Consider the following 19,676-nt stretch of genomic DNA (forward strand, 5'->3'; position numbering starts at 1 on the left):
AAAAGGAAGATTTTTACAAATGTCAATAAGTGTTGGTTAATTTTCTAGTATACCCAAAATAAATTTGGAAATTTCTTCCATTCCTTGTTCTGTCTTTTACTTTTCTGGACCAAAAGTTTAAAATGTAGAGAAAAAGATTTCCAGCTATTTGATCTATTGATCTCTGACAAGCTGTCTTCCATTTCTGTTCATCTGAACAATTTGAATGAGAAAGAAAAGAAACATCAGGAGGTCAGACTCAATAATATTTTAAAAAGAACTCTGACAAGTGTGTAAAAAGGGTTAAACACATACTCTTTCTGGTATTAAGTACAACCTGATAACCCTTCCTCTTTGTCCTCTTATCTAACTTAGCACCTCCTCTCTTTCCACCTGTTTCCAGATCTACAGGTGTAACCAGATTTGAGTTATAAGGAAGTGAAACTCACACAGTCACTGACATCGAGAGGAGAAATGGCGCAGAAAAGTGTTCAGCTGGACCAAGAAACCTTCTCTTGTTCGATCTGTTTGGATCTACTGAAGGATCCGGTGGCTATTCCCTGTGGACACAGCTACTGTATGAACTGTATTAAAAGCTTCTGGGATGAAGAGGAAGAGAAGAAAATCTACAGCTGCCCTCAGTGCAGACAGACTTTCACACCGAGGCCTGTCCTGGAGAAAAACACCATGTTAGCAGATTTAGTGGAGCAGCTGAAGAAGACTGGACTCCAAGCTGCTCCTGCTGATCACTGCTATGCTGGACCTGAAGATGTGGCCTGTGATTTCTGCACTGGGAGAAAAATGAAAGCCTTCAAGTCCTGTTTATTCTGTCTGGCATCTTACTGTGAGAAACACCTTCAGACTCATTATGATTCACCTACATTCAAGAAACACAAGCTGGTGGAGCCCTCCAAGAAGCTCCAGGAGAACATCTGCTCTCGTCATGATGAGGTGATGAAGATGTTCTGCCGTACTGATCAGCAGAGTATCTGTTATCTCTGCTCTGTGGATGAACATAAAGGCCACGACACAGTCTCAGCTGCAGCAGAAAGGACTGAGAGGCAGAGAGAGCTGGAGGTGAGTCGACAAAACATCCAGCAGAGAATCCAGGACAGAGAGAAAGATGTGAAGCTGCTTCAACAGGAGGTGGAGGCCATCAATCAGTCTGCTGATCAAACAGTGGAGCACAGTGAGAAGATCTTCACTGAGCTGATCCATCTCATCCAGAAAAGAAGCTCTGATGTGAAGCAGCAGATCAGATCCCAGCAGGAAACTGAAGTGAGTCGAGTCAAAGAGCTTCAGGAGAAGCTGGAGCAGGAGATCACTGAGCTGAAGAGGAAAGATGCTGAGCTGAAGCAGCTCTCACACACAGAGGATCACATCCAGTTTCTACAAAACTACCCCTCACTGTCAGCACTCAGTGAGTCTACAGACTCATCCAGCATCAATATCCGTCCTCTGAGCTACTTTGAGGATGTGACAGCAGCTGTGTCAGAGGTCAGAGATAAACTACAGGACATTCTTAGAGAGGGATGGACAAACATCTCACTGACAGTCACTGAAGTGGATGTTTCACTGTCAGATCCACCAGAGCCAAAGACCAGAGCTGGATTCTTAAAATATTCACGTGAAATCACACTGGATCCAAACACAGCAAAGAAAATATTGTTATTATCAGAGGAGAACAGAAAAGTAACAAACATGTATCAACAACAGTCTTATTCTGATCATCCAGACAGATTCACTTATTGGTGTCAGGTCCTGAGTAGAGAGAGTCTGACTGGACGTTGTTACTGGGAGGTGGAGTGGAGAGGGAGAGGGGGTGTTCGAGTAGCAGTCGCATACAAGAATATCAGCAGAGCAGGGAGAGGTAATGAATGTGGATTTGGATATAATGACAAATCTTGGTCATTAGATTGTAACAACAACAGTTATACATTTCGGTACAACAACATCAAAACTCGTGTCTCAGGTCCTCGTTCCTCCAGAGTAGGAGTGTACCTGGATCACAGAGCAGGTATTTTGTCCTTCTACAGCGTCTCTGAAACCATGACTCTCCTCCACAGAGTCCAGACCACATTCACTCAGCCGCTCTATGCTGGACTTTGGGTTGGAGAGACTGCTGAGTTGATTAAAGTGAAATAGACTGAAGTCTTTCATATTGTTGTAAGTTTAAATCTGTATTTTAGTTCCCTTTTAGTTTCTCTCCATCATTATTGTGGTATTTATGTGCTGCACATAAATCAGATGTCAGTCAAACATTATGGGCAGAACCTCGACATCTTCAAGATGTTGTCTTGATGTTTTTACGTTTTATAGGTGGAGCTCTTTCCTGTGTCTGTTCAGCCATGGAGACTATCAATGCTTATGAATATTTTTATTTAAAAAAAATTCTCCACATGAAAACATAAACTTCTCTATCTTCTAAATGTTTACTGAATATTTTTTTTTAGGTATTTGTATGTTGTTGTTTCTCTTCACTGATCTTAACAGAGAAGTCTACAGACCTTCCTTTATCACACAGATTTTATTCTCATTACTTTGTACATTTATAAAGAAAACAATTAATTACAGAGCAATAAGAAATTTTAAGAAAGTGCACTATATCATAATTTATAGTAAAGTGTATTAAAGCATCGTTAGTTAGTCACTTATTTAGTTTGGAGCTGTATCATCTGACACTGTGGAAACATTTCCTCCAGCTTCAGCACAGAATGTTAAAAACAGAACAGAACTATTAATGAGAACAAACAGTAGGAACACAGTATCAGCAAACATCATGGCTTAAAATGGAGAGTAAAAATAAAAAATAATAAAATAAATTAGTAAAAAGGATTTCCTGTTGACATGTTATTGGTCCTTACTTGTCTGCAGCACCTCCAGGATGTTTCTTATATGTTCTGGTTATTTTTGCACCAATTTTAGTTTCTGTCAGTAGGAAGTTCAAGTTCAACTCAGTGTGTTTGTTTGTTTTTTTCAAACTGATACCTGACCTTGAACACCTTTAAAAAAAAAATACATCTGTCAATAAAGCGATGATATAAAATGCTTATATTAGTACTGAAAAACCCTGCATACCCACTTTACAAATATAAATAATTATATAAATCCACAGCTGAACTGGAGGAGCAGCTGATCTAGTTCACTCATGTGTTTCTGGACTAAGAGTTGGAGCAAATACCTTATGATTCAGTGATGTTTGTTTTTGTTAAATATTTTGTAGATCCAAGAGTGAGTTTGACTCATGATGATGATGTTCAATTAAACAAAGTTGGTCACAAATTCTTCAAAGCTGTTTATTAAGAATATTTTCACTTGGACTCATCAGAGAGGCTTGTGATCCAAGGGATCCATCAACTGGACAATTACTGACATGACAACAAAAAAGCTAAGTACAGAGGGGGGAACAGAGGTGAAAATGCTTGCTTTAAAGGATTGTAATGTTTCCTTTTAAAATAAGTCTCTAAGGTCAGACAAAGGGACAGAAACTCATAGCATTCGACCAGCCCAATGACAAAACTATAAGTTGTTTTTTAACATCTACTTTTTCATCTATTTCGTACGGAGCCCCGCAGGGGACATGGGAGAAAAAAAATTAAGACGGACTTTTGCGAGATCTCGCAAAACAAACTCGGGAAAAGTTGAATTCTCGCAAAAGTTGAATTCCAACAATGGCGGCAGCTACTTAGTTGTAATATTACTCTTTCTGGGTCACAAAATACACTTTTAAGATATTTTGAGGCGTGAATGTAGTTGTGTAAACGTCAGATACCTGCTCGGTTTACAAGACATCAAAAGTGCTCCGACGTTTTCGGAGATCTGACACCCACCATCTCGAAGCTAACGGGAGGTCGAGACCTACTACAGCCGGGAGGAACACCGCTGTGTTGTGTCTCTAAGCATCATCATTGCTTTTATTCAAATCAGCCATAACTCATATTTAATTTGATGTCGATTTTCCCTCATTTGCATATTGTCTGACCTGCTGTCTACTATTGCATTTTTTTTTTTATCCTTGCACTCACAAAAGATGCAGTGAAGCAGCCGAATGTCAAGATTTTAATGTCATTTAATTCAAAATTTATTGTAGTACTTTGATTAAACCGAATCAAAAATCTTGTGATTATTTCCAACTCCACATTTTTATTCCTGGACTCTAACTCCAAAATAAAAATAGCTTTGCATGATTAACATAAAAAAAAAAAATCACATTAAAAGAATTTCCTTATTTATTTTGATCTGCAACCCATTACTACATCTTCTGTATCGAACAAACCATTTCAGCTCCTCTTGCTTTCAGTCCACTTTTAAGCTAACTATCTTCTGATTGACTGCTCCTTAAAAACAGAAGGTTTAATTAGCACCTGGGGAGGGTTTCTATTTTTCATAATTACTGCTTATTCCACAGGTTCTTCCCCCTGTCCTTCTGTATTCTCTGTGACAATTTTGTGTCCCTGTGTCCCGTGGTTAATTACTTTATTTTGACAGTCCTTCGTCAGTATCAGGTGGATACTATTCAGCTGTTCTCCAGGTGTGTCCTCCCTCTTGCGTTTATATTGTCTGTTTCACCCATTATTTCTTGTCATGTCATCGTCTTATTACTGATTTGACAAATTAATTTCTACTATATATCACATCACAACTGTGCAACCAACATGAGAGTGGAGGGTTACAAATTTGCTGGCTGGCTAGTAAGTAAAGTTGAATTATATCGCACTTTTTAAGACTATAACCTGTCTCAATGTGCTTTACAAAGAATAATCAAGTTGCAGAACTTAGCTGGATTTTTTTGTAGTCATGGCCAAATGAAGCTTTCTGAAGTTAGTATTGAAAACTGTTCATAACTCGAAGCTTTTCAACACAGTCCTCTTTAACGGCATCTGGTGGCCAAAAACTTGAATCTACAACGTAGGATTAACTGCTTCATTATGTTTGATGTCATGTGACAGTTCTGTCTGATATCGGGCTGATATGCCATGGTGTTTTTCCTTTTGCTTGTGACTTCTTGATGTTTTATATTAATTAAAATAAAAAATACTTCATATGTAACAATGTGCAACACAATCTTATAATAGGTTGGGAGTAATGCTTGTGCTGTGAGGTCCCTGCTGCCACCTGATTATATAATTAACCAGTGGACAGGTACGTTTATATAATATACTATAACCTCTATAAATATAAGTATATGTATATCATGTTTCTTATGCACATTTTAAGCCTGGGAGCAGAAATGCTGATGATCTGGTTTTTATTTAATAATATGGAGAGCGTCCTTTCTTCCTGGCTCCATGTCTCTAATTATGTCACACAGTGATTCGCTCTCTATTGCACAAAATCACCAAAACACAGCACAAATCCTTCAATGATTCAATGCCTTATAAACCAACGAGTCAGGAATTGAAGCAACATGCTGAATGAAGCTCCGAATGTCATTGATCACACGACTCTGTTCAGGGAAACCAAGCCTCGGCACAGTGTTTCTGAAGCAGTGTGTTGATTTTTTGACACATATGCTGGAGCTTCAGCCATCACTACTTTTTTTTTTTTACATTCTTTCTTAAATAAATAAAAAGGTTAAACAAAGATTTAGACCACTTATTAAATTAGGTTACTCGTGTTCAAACGATAGACAATCCCTCTACTGTCTGATTACACTTTATTTACAACAAAGAAAAGTAGAAAATAAAACATTAAGCTGTTGTCAGGAAGTTGAAACTCAAACATTGGAAAACTTCGATTAGAAATCACCTGCATGGTAAGTATGTATGGAGGCTCAGAGACATACTGAGCCTCCATACATACTAACCACTAAGTGCAATAATTACTGACTGTAGAGAGGAAGCTGGGAGCAGCAGTGAGTGCACCTGTAGGAAGTTTCAAAGGAAGTGACCAATCAGTAATGTGGGAGTCTGGAGAGAGGAGCGTTGTGAGGGGTAGTGGGTCACAGCCCAACAGAACAAAACATTGCTGCACTCATTATCAGTGGATGGGAGCAGTTCTCATGATGTTTAAAGCTGCCATCTATGAAGACAGACAGCAGGCTGAAAGCTCAAGTTACTGTAGAAAGCAGGAAAAGATCAGGTTTAGTGCTGCAGAACTGCTGCAGTCTGAGCACAGATGTTAGGAGTATAGCAGGGTGCGCTAGAGCCTCTCAGGTGACTCCATCCATGAGCCCTGATGACACAGTTTAGGTATGTGGAGTTCTGTTTATGTTCCCCTAATGCCCATAAACTTTGGTCTAGCCAGACTGTTTATACTGGGGGATGATATTGGTTTTATATTGTGTTGTCTATACTTTCTAAATAAGGCAAAGTGCTGTGACAGTAAACTTTCTTGACTCTAAATTTCAATGTGCACCCTCATTTTAAGCTGAATACAGTTGAGCTGAGACAACTTTTAATTTATTAAGGTTTAAATGTCAAAAGCAACTTGGACAGCAAAACAGAAGAGGGCAAAAAGGACCAGGGTAGCATCCAGTCTGCCTAACATAAAAGGAAAAGGTTATGAATGTCAGTAAGTGTTGGTTAATTTTCTAGTATACCCAAAATAAATTTGGAAATTTCCTCCATTCCTTATTCTGTCTTTTACTCTTCTTGACCAAAAGTTTAAAATGTAGAGAAAAAGATTTCCATCTTGTTGGTCTATCAGTCTCTGATAAGCTGTCAGTAATTTGTGTTCATCTGGACTATTTGAATGAGAAAGAAAAGCAATTAGTGCAGCAAATTTACGTGAGAAAGTCAGGTGATTTTTTTTTAAACACAACTCTGACAAGTATTTTAACTCAGAAATTATCTCTGCTGTAAAAAGGGTTGAACACATACTCTTCCTAGAATAAATTACAGCCTGATAACCCTCCCTCTTCTTCCTGCTCTCTCACTTAGCACCTCCTCTCTCTCCACCTATTTCCTTGTTTCCTCCCGATTCCTCGACAATCTACACGTGTGTTTGAATGTAACCAATGAGGTGACGTGGAAAAGCTGACACTCCCCATTCACTGCAGAAATTCATGTTGTTATTGTCAGAGCTCAGACCAGTTTCAGTTATAAGGAAGTGAAACTCACACAGTCACTGACACTGAGAGGAGAAATGGCGCAGAAAGGAGTTCAGCTGGACCGAGAAACCTTCTCTTGTTCGATCTGTTTGGATCTACTGAAGGATCCGGTGGCTATTCCCTGTGGACACAGCTACTGCATGAAGTGTATTAAAAGCTTTTGGGATGAAGAGGAAGAGAAGAAAATCTACAGCTGCCCTCAGTGCAGACAGACTTTCACACCGAGGCCTGTCCTGGTGAAAAACACCATGTTAGCAGATTTAGTGGAGCAGCTGAAGAAGACTGGACTCCAAGCTGCTCCTGCTGATCACTGCTATGCTGGACCTGAAGATGTGGCCTGTGATGTCTGCACTGGAAGAAAAATTAAAGCCTTCAAGTCCTGCCTTGTTTGTGTGATCTCTTACTGTGAACAACATGTTAGGCTTCATTATGAATGTCCTGCCTTTGAAAAACACAAGCTGGTGGAGCCCTCCAAGAAGCTCCAGGAGAACATCTGCTCTCGTCATGATGAGGTGATGAAGATGTTCTGCCGTACTGATCAGCAGAGTATCTGTTATCTCTGCTCTGTGGATGAACATAAAGGCCACGACACAGTCTCAGCTGCAGCAGAAAGGACTGAGAGGCAGAGAGAGCTGGAGGTGAGTCGACAAAACATCCAGCAGAGAATCCAGGACAGAGAGAAAGATGTGAAGCTGCTTCAACAGGAGGTGGAGGCCATCAATCAGTCTGCTGATCAAACAGTGGAGCACAGTGAGAAGATCTTCACTGAGCTGATCCATCTCATCCAGAAAAGAAGCTCTGATGTGAAGCAGCAGATCAGATCCCAGCAGGAAACTGAAGTGAGTCGAGTCAAAGAGCTTCAGGAGAAGCTGGAGCAGGAGATCACTGAGCTGAAGAGGAAAGATGCTGAGCTGAAGCAGTTCTCACACACAGAGGATCACATCCAGTTTCTACACAACTACCCCTCACTGTCAGCACTCAGTGAGTCTACAGACTCATCCAGCATCAATATCCGTCCTCTGAGCTACTTTGAGGATGTGACAGCAGCTGTGTCAGAGGTCAGAGATAAACTACAGGACATTCTGAGAGAGGAATGGACAAACATCTCACTGACAGTCACTGAAGTGGATGTTTTACTGTCAGATCCACCACAGCCAAAGACCAGAGCTGGATTCTTAAAATATTCACGTGAAATCACACTGGATCCAAACACAGCAAACAAACAGCTGTTATTATCAGAGGGGAACAGAAAAGTAACAGCAGTGAATCAACAGTCTTATTCTGATCATCCAGACAGATTCACCAGAATGTTTCAGGTCCTGAGTAGAGAGAGTCTGACTGGACGTTGTTACTGGGAGGTGGAGAGGAGAGGGGGAGTTTATGTAGCAGTCGCTTACAAGAATATCAGCAGAGCAGGGACTGAATGTGTATTTGGACGTAATGACAAATCTTGGTCATTAGATTGTAACAACAACAGTTATACATTTTGGTACAACAACATTAAAACTTGTGTCTCAGGTCCTCGTTCCTCCAGAGTAGGAGTGTACCTGGATCACAGAGCAGGTATTTTGTCCTTCTATAGCGTCTCTGAAACCATGACTCTCCTCCACAGAGTCCAGACCACATTCACTCAGCTGCTCTATGCTGGACTGGGGGTTTATGTTTATGGATCCACTGCTGAGTTCATTAAAGTGAAATAGACTGAAGTCTTTCATATTGTTGTAAGTTTAAATCTGTATTTTAGTTCCCTTTTAGTTTCTCTCCATCATTATTGTGGTATTTATGTGCTGCACATAAATCAGATGTCAGTCAAACATTATGGGCAGAACCTCGACATCTTCAAGATGTTGTCTTGATGTTTTTACGTTTTATAGGTGGAGCTCTTTCCTGTGTCTGTTCAGCCATGGAGACTATCAATGCTTATGAATATTTTTATTTTAAAAAAATTTCTCCACATGAAAACATAAACTTCTCTATCTTCTAAATGTTTACTGAATAATTTTTTTAGGTATTTGTATGTTGTTGTTTCTCTTCACTGATCTTAACAGAGAAGTCTACAGACCTTCCTTTATCACACAGATTTTATTCTCATTACTTTGTACATTTATAAAGAAAACAATTAATTACAGAGCAATAAGAAATTTTAAGAAAGTGCACTATATCATAATTTATAGTAAAGTGTATTAAAGCATCGTTAGTTAGTCACTTATTTAGTTTGGAGCTGTATCATCTGACACTGTGGAAACATTTCCTCCAGCTTCAGCACAGAATGTTAAAAACAGAACAGAACTATTAATGAGAACAAACAGTAGGAACACAGTATCAGCAAACATCATGGCTTAAAATGGAGAGTAAAAATCAAAAAACAAATAAAATAAATTAGTAAAAAGGATTTCCTGTTGACATGTTATTGGTCTTTACTTGTCTGCAGCACCTCCAGGATGTTTCTTATATGTTCTGGTTATTTTTGCACCAATTTTAGTTTCTGTCAGTAGGAAGTTCAAGTTCAACTCAGTGTGTTTGTTTGTTTTTTTCAAACTGATACCTGACCTTGAACACCTTTTTAAAAAAAAACTGTCAATAAAGCGATGATATAAAATGCTTATATTAGTACTGAAAAACCCTGCATACCCACTTTACAAATATAAATAATTATATAAATCCACAGCTGAACTGGAGGAGCAGCTGATCTAGTTCACTCATGTGTTTCTGGACTGAGAGTTGGAGCAAATACCTTATGATTCAGTGATGTTTGTTTTTGTTAAATATTTTGTAGATCCAAGAGTGAGTTTGACTCATGATGATGATGTTCAATTAAACAAAGTTGGTCACAAATTCTTCAAAGCTGTTTATTAAGAATATTTTCACTTGGACTCATCAGAGAGGCTTGTGATCCAAGGGAGCCATCAACTGGACAATTACTGACATGACAACAAAAAAGCTAAGTACAGAGGGGGGAACAGAGGTGAAAATGCTTGCTTTAAAGGACTGTAATGTTTCCTTTTAAAATAAGTCTCTAAGGTCAGACAAAGGGACAGAAACTCATAGCATTCGACCAGCCCAATGACAAAACTATAAGTTGTTTTTTAACATCTACTTTTTCATCTATTTCGTACGGAGCCCCGCAGGGGACATGGGAGAAGAAAAATTGAGACGGACTTTTGCGAGATCTCGCAAAACTAACTCGAGATCTCGCAAAACAAACTCGGGAAAAGTTGAATTCTCGCAAAAGTTGAATTCCAACAATGGCGGCAGCTACTTAGTTGTAATATTACTCTTTCTGGGTCACAAAATACACTTTTAAGATATTTTGAGGCGTGAATGTAGTTGTGTAAACGTCAGATACCTGCTCGGTTTACAAGACATCAAAAGTGCTCCGACGTTTTCGGAGATCTGACACCCACCATCTCGAAGTTAACGGGAGGTCGAGACCTACTACAGTCGGGAGGAACACCGCTTTCCCGGCACATCGTGCCTCAACCTCCCGATCTACGGAGCCCCGCAGGGGACATGGGAGAAAAAAAAATTAAGACGGACTTTTGCGAGATCTCGCAAAACTAACTCGGGATCTCGCAAAAGTTTTGCGAGATCTCGCAAAACTAACTCGGGATCTCGCAAAAGTTTTGCGAGATCTCGCAAAACAAACTCGGGATCTCGCAAAACAAACTCGGGATCTCGCAAAACTTTTGCGAGATCTCGCAAAACAAACTCGGGATCTCGCAAAACTTTTGCGAGATCTCGCAAACGTTTTAGCCGCATTCTTCGGATGCTGGTTCGAAGCCGACCGGGAGTTCGAGGCACGATGTGCCGGGAAAGCGGTGTTCCTCCCGGCTGTAGTAGGTCTCGACCTCCCGATAGCTCGAAGCTAACAGGAGGTCTCGACCTCCCGTTAGCTTCAAGCTAATGGGAAGAATGCGGCTAAAACTTTTGCGAGGAGTCCGGCAAGATGGCCGTCGGGGCAGGCAACTTCTTTTAAGCCGTCGTGTACTAATCCCGGTGGACCTGTTTAGACCTCTACTTTTGAATACCAAGTAGGTTGCTCTTTTTGCCTATAGTTTTTAAGGACTAGATTCACCTCTTGAAACCTATTGAACGGACCCAATCTGCCGTTAAATGGAGAAGAAGATGACGCGGGAAAAAGCAGAAGCTTCAGCTAAGCCAGCGGTAGCTTCCAAGAGCTCTGCACCCACCGGCCACGAATATGCAATGGAGATTTCAACACCGTCAGCCAAAAGAAAAACTCCACCTACGCCCACCAAAGCACCCACACCCCCTAGCCAGGGTACTGTGTCCCAAAGTGTGGAAACCAACAACTCCATAATAGAAGCCATTAACAAGCTAACAAACAAGATCGATGACTTCGGCGTGCAGCTAAGTAACAACATGATAATGGTGGCTAACATTGCCAAGTTGGCTGAAATGAACGCAGCCGATATAAAAGACTGTAAGGCTAAACTGTCTGGTTTGGAAAAAGACATTCCTGCTCTAAACAAAGAAAACGCTGAGCTGAAAGAGAGAATGTTAGAACTAGAACGATACATGCGTCGCTGGAACTTGAAAATCCAGGGCTGGAAAGAAAAAAATGACGAAGATACTCGCAAAGAAGTTATTGACATCTTGGCTAAGATCGCGCCACATTGGGCTTCTTCACTGGGCGACGCTGTGGACACCGTCCATCGTCTAGGGAAAAAAGAAGCGGGTAGACATCGACAAATAATAGTTCAGTTCACCATGAGGCACTACCGAGACGCTTTCTGGAAACTGACTAAGGATTCCCAGGTGTGCAAGGAGCTAGGCGTCTACTTCAAGCAAGATTTCTGCAAACTAGACCGAGAAGCAAGAGCTGCAGTTTGGCCCAAAATGGAGCGAGCCAGAGCTGAAGGGAAGAACGTCTACTACCGAGGGCATGCCGGTTACATCAACGGAGTTCGGGTGTTCCCTGGGTGACTGTCGAACTATTCCAAATAACCAGTCAGCATATTACTCTTTGAGTACAATGCGTTTTGCTAACAATTCTATTTAGGTCACGTTCTTTAACCAATTCTAAGAATGCCAAAAGTTTTAAATAGGCAGGTTCAATACTTACTGTTTATATTACCTATTTGGTACGTTACTGTAAGGATTTTTCATAGAGGTCGTTTGCACTTTGTGAATTCAGTTTTAAGGGATTAAGTGCTCCCAATTTTATAGAGTTCTACTTCTATCTGGGTACTTGAAGTACAGTCAACCTCTTTTTATTTTGCTTTCTCATTTCCCTTTTATGTCATTCCTTAGTTCCAATGTTAACTGTGTGTCTTTAAATACTAGGGGCTTAAGAGACAGTGTTAAAAGAAAATCAATATTTTTGTTCTGTAAAAATGTAAAGGCGAACTGTATACTGCTACAAGAAACACACTCTGTGGAGGCAGATGAAAATTTTTGGTCTAGTCAGTGGGGGGAAAGAATAATTCTTTGTCATGGTACTAACAAATCAGCTGGGGTGGCCTTACTATTTAAAAACTTTGGTAATAAAATTGAAACTCATAGGAAAGACAGTCTGGGCCATTGGCTAATTTGTGTACACAAAGTGGATAATAGCTTTTTGATCTTATGTAATATTTATGGTTACAACAATGTAGCTCAGAACAAACTTTTATTAACTGAGATTACCAGTCACCTAAAAGAACTATCTCACAAATACTCCACAAACAATCTTATATTAGGTGGAGATTTCAATATGGTTTATGACGAATGGCTTGATAGATCACCCTCTAAATTCCATTCCCATCATATAAATTCATTTTTACACAACTTCTGTCTAAATCTTAACCTAATAGATCTGTTGGAGCTATTTGTTCTTATTTTTTCTTATTTTGAAATTAGTTAAAGTTTGTTGTTAGTTTACTTATATTTTGGGGTTTATTTATAAGTTATTTGTTGGTTAATATTTTGTTTCAAAGTTTGTTTGATGTTAATTTGTTAAATTGGTCAGGAAGAGCTGTAGGGCCATTTTGTTTTCTATAAATAAAGCAACTGGTATAGGACCAGCATGCACTGGGGTGGGCCAATGGTTTTTACCAGCGCAGGAGAAGCAGCAGGAGGTAACAAAAACATTGGATCTTGTTATTGCTTGCCAAACTGGATAAATAAACCATCAAAACGCAGTTTTCAAGTTTGGACAATGGACTTCTTTTGCCTGCGTACAAAACAATATCTCAGTGCAGCAGTGGCTTGTGGACTTTTGATTTTGGTATGTTTGACTTGTCAAACAAAGGAATTGCCACTACATAAAGTAAAAAACCTGCCCGTGGACAAAGGAATAATCCTTCATTAATGGATATGTTGGATATATGGATTTCAAGGATCACCGTCGAACTCGAATAAAAGCCTTACTGGATCATCTGTGAGTACTCCCGACAGATTTGATGTTGAGGCCTGGATCAACATGTCACTCGTTCATCAAAACTGGTGAGTGATAATATTGTTTTAAGCCGTAAAGGAAAACGGTGAAGCTATTGGAGTTTAAAGACATTATTTCACTACAAAGACTGATGAACTGAGTTTTGATGTACTAAATTGGTGCATAATTGGATCGCTAATTGAAACATGCCAACGCCCTCTGTGGAAATGTTTGTACGCTGCAATCAGCAGGTAAATGGATGTCATGTTTGTTTCCTATGCTATGGATTCTCAGTGTGCTGTGCATCTTTATAATGTTTGAAATAATCCAAGAGGACAATAAAATGTCGGATATTAAGAGTAAACAAGAGGATGACACTCAGATGCAAGCAGAGAAAAGAAGCATCAAATTTACACCAAAAGGTTTGGATTTGTATATAAAGACATGCCAAGAAAAGCGGAGTTCAATGTGTAAGCAAGCATCTAAGTACATGGGGAAAATTTCCGCTTTAATGACTTCACGTGAGAACGTTAAGGAAGTGTCTTCTGAATTCGGGAAGTTTATTAAATGCTATCAAGATGCAAACGCTTTGCAAGAATCCTTTTTAAGTTTGCCACTGCCTGAAGATGAAGTGAAAAGGCAAAGCGCACATTTTCAGTCTAAGGTGACAGCATTCTCTGTTTTTATGGACAAAGTAAAGGGTTGGTTGCAGGAAGCAGGCGAGCCGTATACTGAACAAAGCAATACTGCTCTTAATGATCAAGCTGTTGAAAGTGTGGATGAAATAAATCCCGAAGACAGTGTCTCTAATATCTCAAGTGTAAAGCCACCTTCAAAAACCTTGTCACAGCAAAGTCGAATGTCATCAACATCTTCCGCACGCATTAAAGCTGCGGCTGACAAAGCAGCGCTCATGGAGCGACTCGCTGCATTAAAGAAAAAACATTCTATTGAAGCGCAAGAGGAAAAATTGAGAAAAGAAAAGGAGAAATTATCCTTGGAAACAGAGCTGGCAGTAACCAATGCAAAGCTCCGTGTCTTAAAAATAAACTCAGTTTGTAGCTCTGAGCGTTCTGATGGAATGAACTCTTATTTTGAAAGAGGGCACGTACAAGAAGCGCCTAGTTTAAATCCTTGTGCTGATACATTTGTTCCGGCAAAAAGAGATTACTCTGGTACAAATTCTGCATCTGAATCACAAGTAATCATACCTAGACAAAGTCAAAACCAACATCAGGTGGATGATTCAGCTCAAGTGACGCAGCAAACACAGCCTCAGTCTCCTACTTTGACTGAGAATTGCACGAAGGAGATTGTCAATATTATGCAAAAACAAAATGACATCACTAATTTGCTTGTAAAACAAAATTTATCTTCTGTCCTCCCAGCCAGAAACATCCCTATGTTTGATGGAGACCCTTTACAGTATAGATCATTTATGAATGCCTTTGAAAATGGAGTGGAAGCTAAAACTGATAACTGGAGCGATTGTTTGCATTTTTTAGAGCAGTTCACTAGGGGGCAGCCTAAAGACTTGGTGCATAGTTGTCAGCATTTACCTCCTGAGCAGGGCTATTCCACAGCCAAATATCTTCTTGAAGAACATTTTGGGAACGAAAATAAAATTGCCTCTGCATATATGGAGAGGATTGTGACTTGGGCACCTATTAAAAGTGAGGATGTGAAAGGTCTACAGTCATTCTCTTTTTCTTCAAGGATGTTCGAATCTAACACAGCAAGTTGTTTATATGAAGGAGTTGGATTTGCCCTCAAATATGAGAATGATTGTTATGAAACTTCCATACAAATTGAGGGAAAAATGGAGAGTTGTTGCCTATGAACTGCAGGAACAAAATGGTCACAGAGCAGTGTTCACTAATCTGGTTGCTTTCATAATAAAACAGGTGAAAGTAGCATCAGATCCAGTGTTTGGCAACATCCAAGACTCGCAATCTGGAAGCAGCTTTAAAGTTTCAAGTTCCACCAAGCAAAGAAAAAAGGGAAGTAGTTTTGCCACTAATGTCAGTACAGTTCCAGGAGTCAAAGCTCAATCAACTGGAAGCAGAACAAATCCCACTGTTCTGCACAGTTGTTTGTTTTGTTCACACAGCAATCATTTACTAGAGAATTGTAAGCAGTTTAAAGCAAAAATGCATCGGGATAAGTTGACTTTTATCAAGGAAAGGGGAATTTGTTTTGGTTGTTTAAAAGTTGGTCACACAAGCAAAGACTGTAGGAGTCGTTTGGATTGCAATGTGTGTCACCAAAAGCACCCAGGGGTTCTTCATATAGAGCGAAAAGATCCAGGTGCACCCTCAGAACAAACTCAACAGATGACAAGCTCTAATGTCACCTTGTCAACTGCAACCACTCAGACATGTGGGCATATTGGGGCCGGTCATGAAGTTGATGCAGTTTTTCCTATAGTTCCAGTTCAAGTTAAGAGCCAAAAGAGCAATAAAATCGTGCAAACCTATGCTTTTTTGGATTCTGGAAGTTCCGGTACATTCTGTACAGAAACCCTGGCAAAAAGACTGAATCTAAAAGGTAAAAAGACCAATATCCTTTTGAGAACAATGAGTCAAGATAGGATTGTAAGTGCACAAGTTCTGTCTGGTTTGGAAGTGTCTGGTTTGGAAGCAAATGATTTCATGCTGTTGCCAGATGTTTTGACTCAAAAGACCATGCCAGTTTCTACAGTCAATATTCCCCAGCAAGGTGACATCGATCAGTGGCCTCATCTTAAACCTGTTAAACTTCACAACATTGATGCAGAGGTGGAGCTACTGATAGGCACTGATGCTTCCAATGTTTTAGAGCCATGGAAGGTGATAAACAGTGTGGAGGGTGGACCTTATGCTGTAAAAACCAAAGTTGGCTGGGTCATAAATGGTCCCCTGCGCACTGGAAGTAACAGTGGAAATAAAAACAACTGCACTGCTGTAACAGCCAATAGGATTTCTGTTGAGCGTCTTGAAGAAATGTTGGTTAAACAGTACAATCATGATTTTAATGAAAGATCCTCAGAGGAGCAGACTGAAATGTCCAGAGAGGATATGTGTTTCATGGATATTGTTAGTAGTTCAATAAAACTTATTGGAAATCATTATCACATTGATTTGCCTTTCAGGAGAGAAGGTCCCAGCTTGCCAAATAACCTCTGTGTCGCGGAGCAGCGTCTCCAGAGTCTCAGACGGAGATTTGAAAAGGATGCTCATTATAAGGATGAATACACTGAATGTGTAAACAACATGCTTGAACAAGGATATGCCGAGCTTGTCTCTGCAGATGAGTTGCACAAAGACGATGGAAAGGTGTGGTACATCCCTCATCACGGAGTGTATCATCCCACAAAGGGCAAGTTAAGAGTTGTATTTGACTGTGGAACAACTTATAAAGGAGCATCATTGAACAGCCAGCTTCTACAGGGACCTGATCTCACGAGCTCGCTGGTTGGAGTTCTGATCAGATTTAGACAAGAGCCTGTTACATTAATGGCAGACATTGATTCCATGTTTCACCAAGTTCACGTCTCAGAAAAACACGTCAACTTTCTCCGTTTCCTGTGGTGGCAACATGGCGACACTACAAGGTCTGCACAGGAATACCGGATGAAGGTGCATTTGTTTGGAGCAGTATCTTCGCCAAGCTGTGCAAATTATGCTCTACAGAGAACTGCAGATGACAATGCACAACAGTTTCCAGCTGAAGTGGTTGATACAGTCAAAAGAAACTTTTATGTGGATGATTGTTTGAAATCTGTTGCTTCAGAAGAGGAGGCAGTGCACATGGTGAAAAGGCTGACAGATATCTGCGCTAAAGGAGGATTTAAGCTTTCAAAATGGATCAGCAACAGTCGCGCAGTGCTCATGTCAATCCCAGAGGAAAGAAGAGCGAAGGAAATTAAGGCTCTGGATTTGGACACAGATCAACTTCCAGTTGAGAGAGCACTGGGTTTACAGTGGTGCATAGAAACAGACAAGTTCCAGTTCAGAACCTCCCTGCAGGACCGTCCAACAACTAGAAGGGGCATTTTGTCTGTGGTCAGCTCACTGTATGATCCTTTGGGAATCTTGTCTCCCTTCAGTATGCCAGCTAAACTGTTGCTACAAGAGCTTTGCCGACAAAATTTGAAGTGGGATGAAGTTATTCCCCACTCACTTTCCCAGCGGTGGCGTGATTGGCTGGAGGATCTCCAGCTGATTTCAAAGTTCAAAGTGGAACGTTGCATTAAACCAAGTTGTTTTGGAAGACCAGATAAGGCACAACTTCATCATTTTTCCGATGCAAGTCAAGATGGTTATGGAACCGTGTCATATTTAAAGTTGGAAAAGAATAACATCACGCATGTTGCTTTTATCCTGGGGAAGGCTAGAGTTGCTCCTCTCAAGCAAACTACAATTTCCAGGCTGGAATTGACGGCTGCAGTTCTTGCAGTTCGAGTGAATATGCTTCTGCAAAAAGAGCTGCAGATAAGGTTGGAAAAATCAGTTTTTTGGACTGATAGTACAACAGTACTGAAATACATCTCCAATGAAAGCAGAAGATTTAATACTTTTGTTGCAAACAGAATTGCTGTCATTCGAGAAGCAACCGATGTGAATCAGTGGAGATATGTTTCTTCCAAGGAGAATCCTGCAGATGATGCATCCAGAGGCATGAGTGCTGGGGATTTCCTCAAATGTAGAAGATGGATAAAAGGGCCAGAATTTCTCTACAAGTCAGAAAGGGAATGGCCTAAACTGGATGTGGAGTACAGTGTAATTTCTGCAGATGACCCAGAGGTCAAAAGGGACCTGACAATGAATGTCATTGTGAAGGAATTGCAAAATCCTACCAACTATCTTATCCATTACTTCTCGTCTTGGGCAAAACTTAAAATCTCTGTAGCCTGGCTTTTAAAGCTGAAAGAGGCCTTGGTGTTGCTGGCGCAGAAGAGGATAGAGTTGCTTGCTGCAGGTTTGAATAAGAATGATCTGGAAAGTCAGAAAGAAGTGGAGATAAGAATGGAAAGATTTAAGACCACTTTGAAGAAAGGAAATCTGACTTCAGAAGATTTGGCAAAGGCAGAACAAGCTATTATTCAATATGCGCAACAACAGAAATTTAAAACTGAAATGGCTTTAATCAGCAATGGCCTCAAAGGAGTCTCCAAAGGAAGTTGTCTTTACAAACTTGATCCAGTGTTGGATGCAGGAATCCTCAGAGTGGGTGGCCGATTGAATAAAGCAGCTATGCCTATGGAAGTAAAGCATCCTGCAATTTTGACAAAAGATATGCATGTGTCAACACTGATTTTATGCCATATCCATCAAAGGTTGGGACATGCAGGAAGAGCACACATGCTGTCAAAACTAAGACAAAAATACTGGATATTGAATGCAAATTCTGCTGCCAGGAAAATCATCTCTCGTTGTATCACGTGTAGACGTAACAGAGGAAAGTTTGTTGAACAAAAGATGGCGGATCTGCCTGAAGAGAGAGTCCTGCCAGACACAGCTCCATTCACAAATGTTGGAGTGGACTATTTTGGACCTATAAGTGTTAAAAGAGGACGAAGTCTCCTTAAAAGGTATGGAGTTCTTTTTACTTGTTTCACCAGTCGTGCAGTACATCTGGAGATTGCATGTACACTTGATACAGACTCCTGTATAAATGCTGTGCGGAGGTTCATCTGTAGACGAGGCCCAGTTTCGACCATCAGATCTGATAATGCTACAAATTTTGTTGGGGCGAATCGAGAGTTGAAAGAAAGTTTGACTGAGCTGGACCATGCTAAAATTCAAAAGGCTTTTGTTCAAGATGGCATGAAATGGAACTTTAACATCCCAGCAGCTTCTCACCAAGGCGGTGTGTGGGAGCGCCTCATTCGTTCAATAAAGAGTATTTTAGCCTCAGTTCTCAAAGAGCAAGTTTTGGATGATGAAGGACTCCAAACAGTCTTCTGTGAGGTTGAAGCTATATTGAACGACAGACCCATTACTAGAGTTTCAGATGACTCAAATGATCTTGAAGCACTGACACCCAATCACTTGTTGTTGCTGAAAAATAAACCAGTTTTACCACCAGGACTGTTTGATCCAAGTGATGTGTATGTCAGGAAAAGGTGGAAACAGGTACAGTACATGGCAGAGTTGTTCTGGAAGAGATGGCTTTCTGAGTACCTACCTCTGATGCAAGAAAGACAAAAATGGATGAGGACTAAAAGATGTCTTATACCTGGAGATGTAGTTTTAATTGCAGACGCTACAGCACCAAGAGGATTGT

General features: G+C 40.3%; 1 protein-coding gene across 1 annotated transcript; it reads left to right on the forward strand.

Annotated features, from left to right (window-relative positions):
- Positions 1–449: 449 nt before the first annotated feature.
- On the forward strand, positions 450–9,540 carry LOC148097466 (uncharacterized). The gene is made up of 3 exons (XM_087832405.1): positions 450–2,115; positions 5,055–5,121; positions 6,980–9,540. Exons 1-3 carry the CDS (start codon positions 454–456, stop codon positions 8,728–8,730), a joined length of 3,480 nt encoding a protein of 1,159 aa, XP_087688531.1. The 5' UTR covers positions 450–453; the 3' UTR covers positions 8,731–9,540.
- Positions 9,541–19,676: the final 10,136 nt, after the last annotated feature.

Source organism: Neolamprologus brichardi, chromosome 18 (genome assembly GCF_056152115.1).
Source record: "Neolamprologus brichardi isolate AB-2024 chromosome 18, ASM5615211v1, whole genome shotgun sequence".
In the NCBI taxonomy this organism is placed as follows: Eukaryota; Metazoa; Chordata; class Actinopteri; order Cichliformes; family Cichlidae; genus Neolamprologus; species Neolamprologus brichardi.

What these genes read in the sequence shown, in the direction of transcription:
- LOC148097466 (XM_087832405.1), top strand. Translation starts at nt 454, where the DNA reads ATGGCGCAGAAAAGTGTTCAGCTGGACCAAGAAACCTTCTCTTGTTCG. An exon ending in AGACTGCTGAGTTGATTAAA is followed by an intron (nt 2,116 to 5,054) that starts GTGAAATAGACT and finishes ATCTTATAATAG; the next exon opens with GTTGGGAGTAATGCTTGTGC. An exon ending in TATAATTAACCAGTGGACAG is followed by an intron (nt 5,122 to 6,979) that starts GTACGTTTATAT and finishes CATTCACTGCAG; the next exon opens with AAATTCATGTTGTTATTGTC.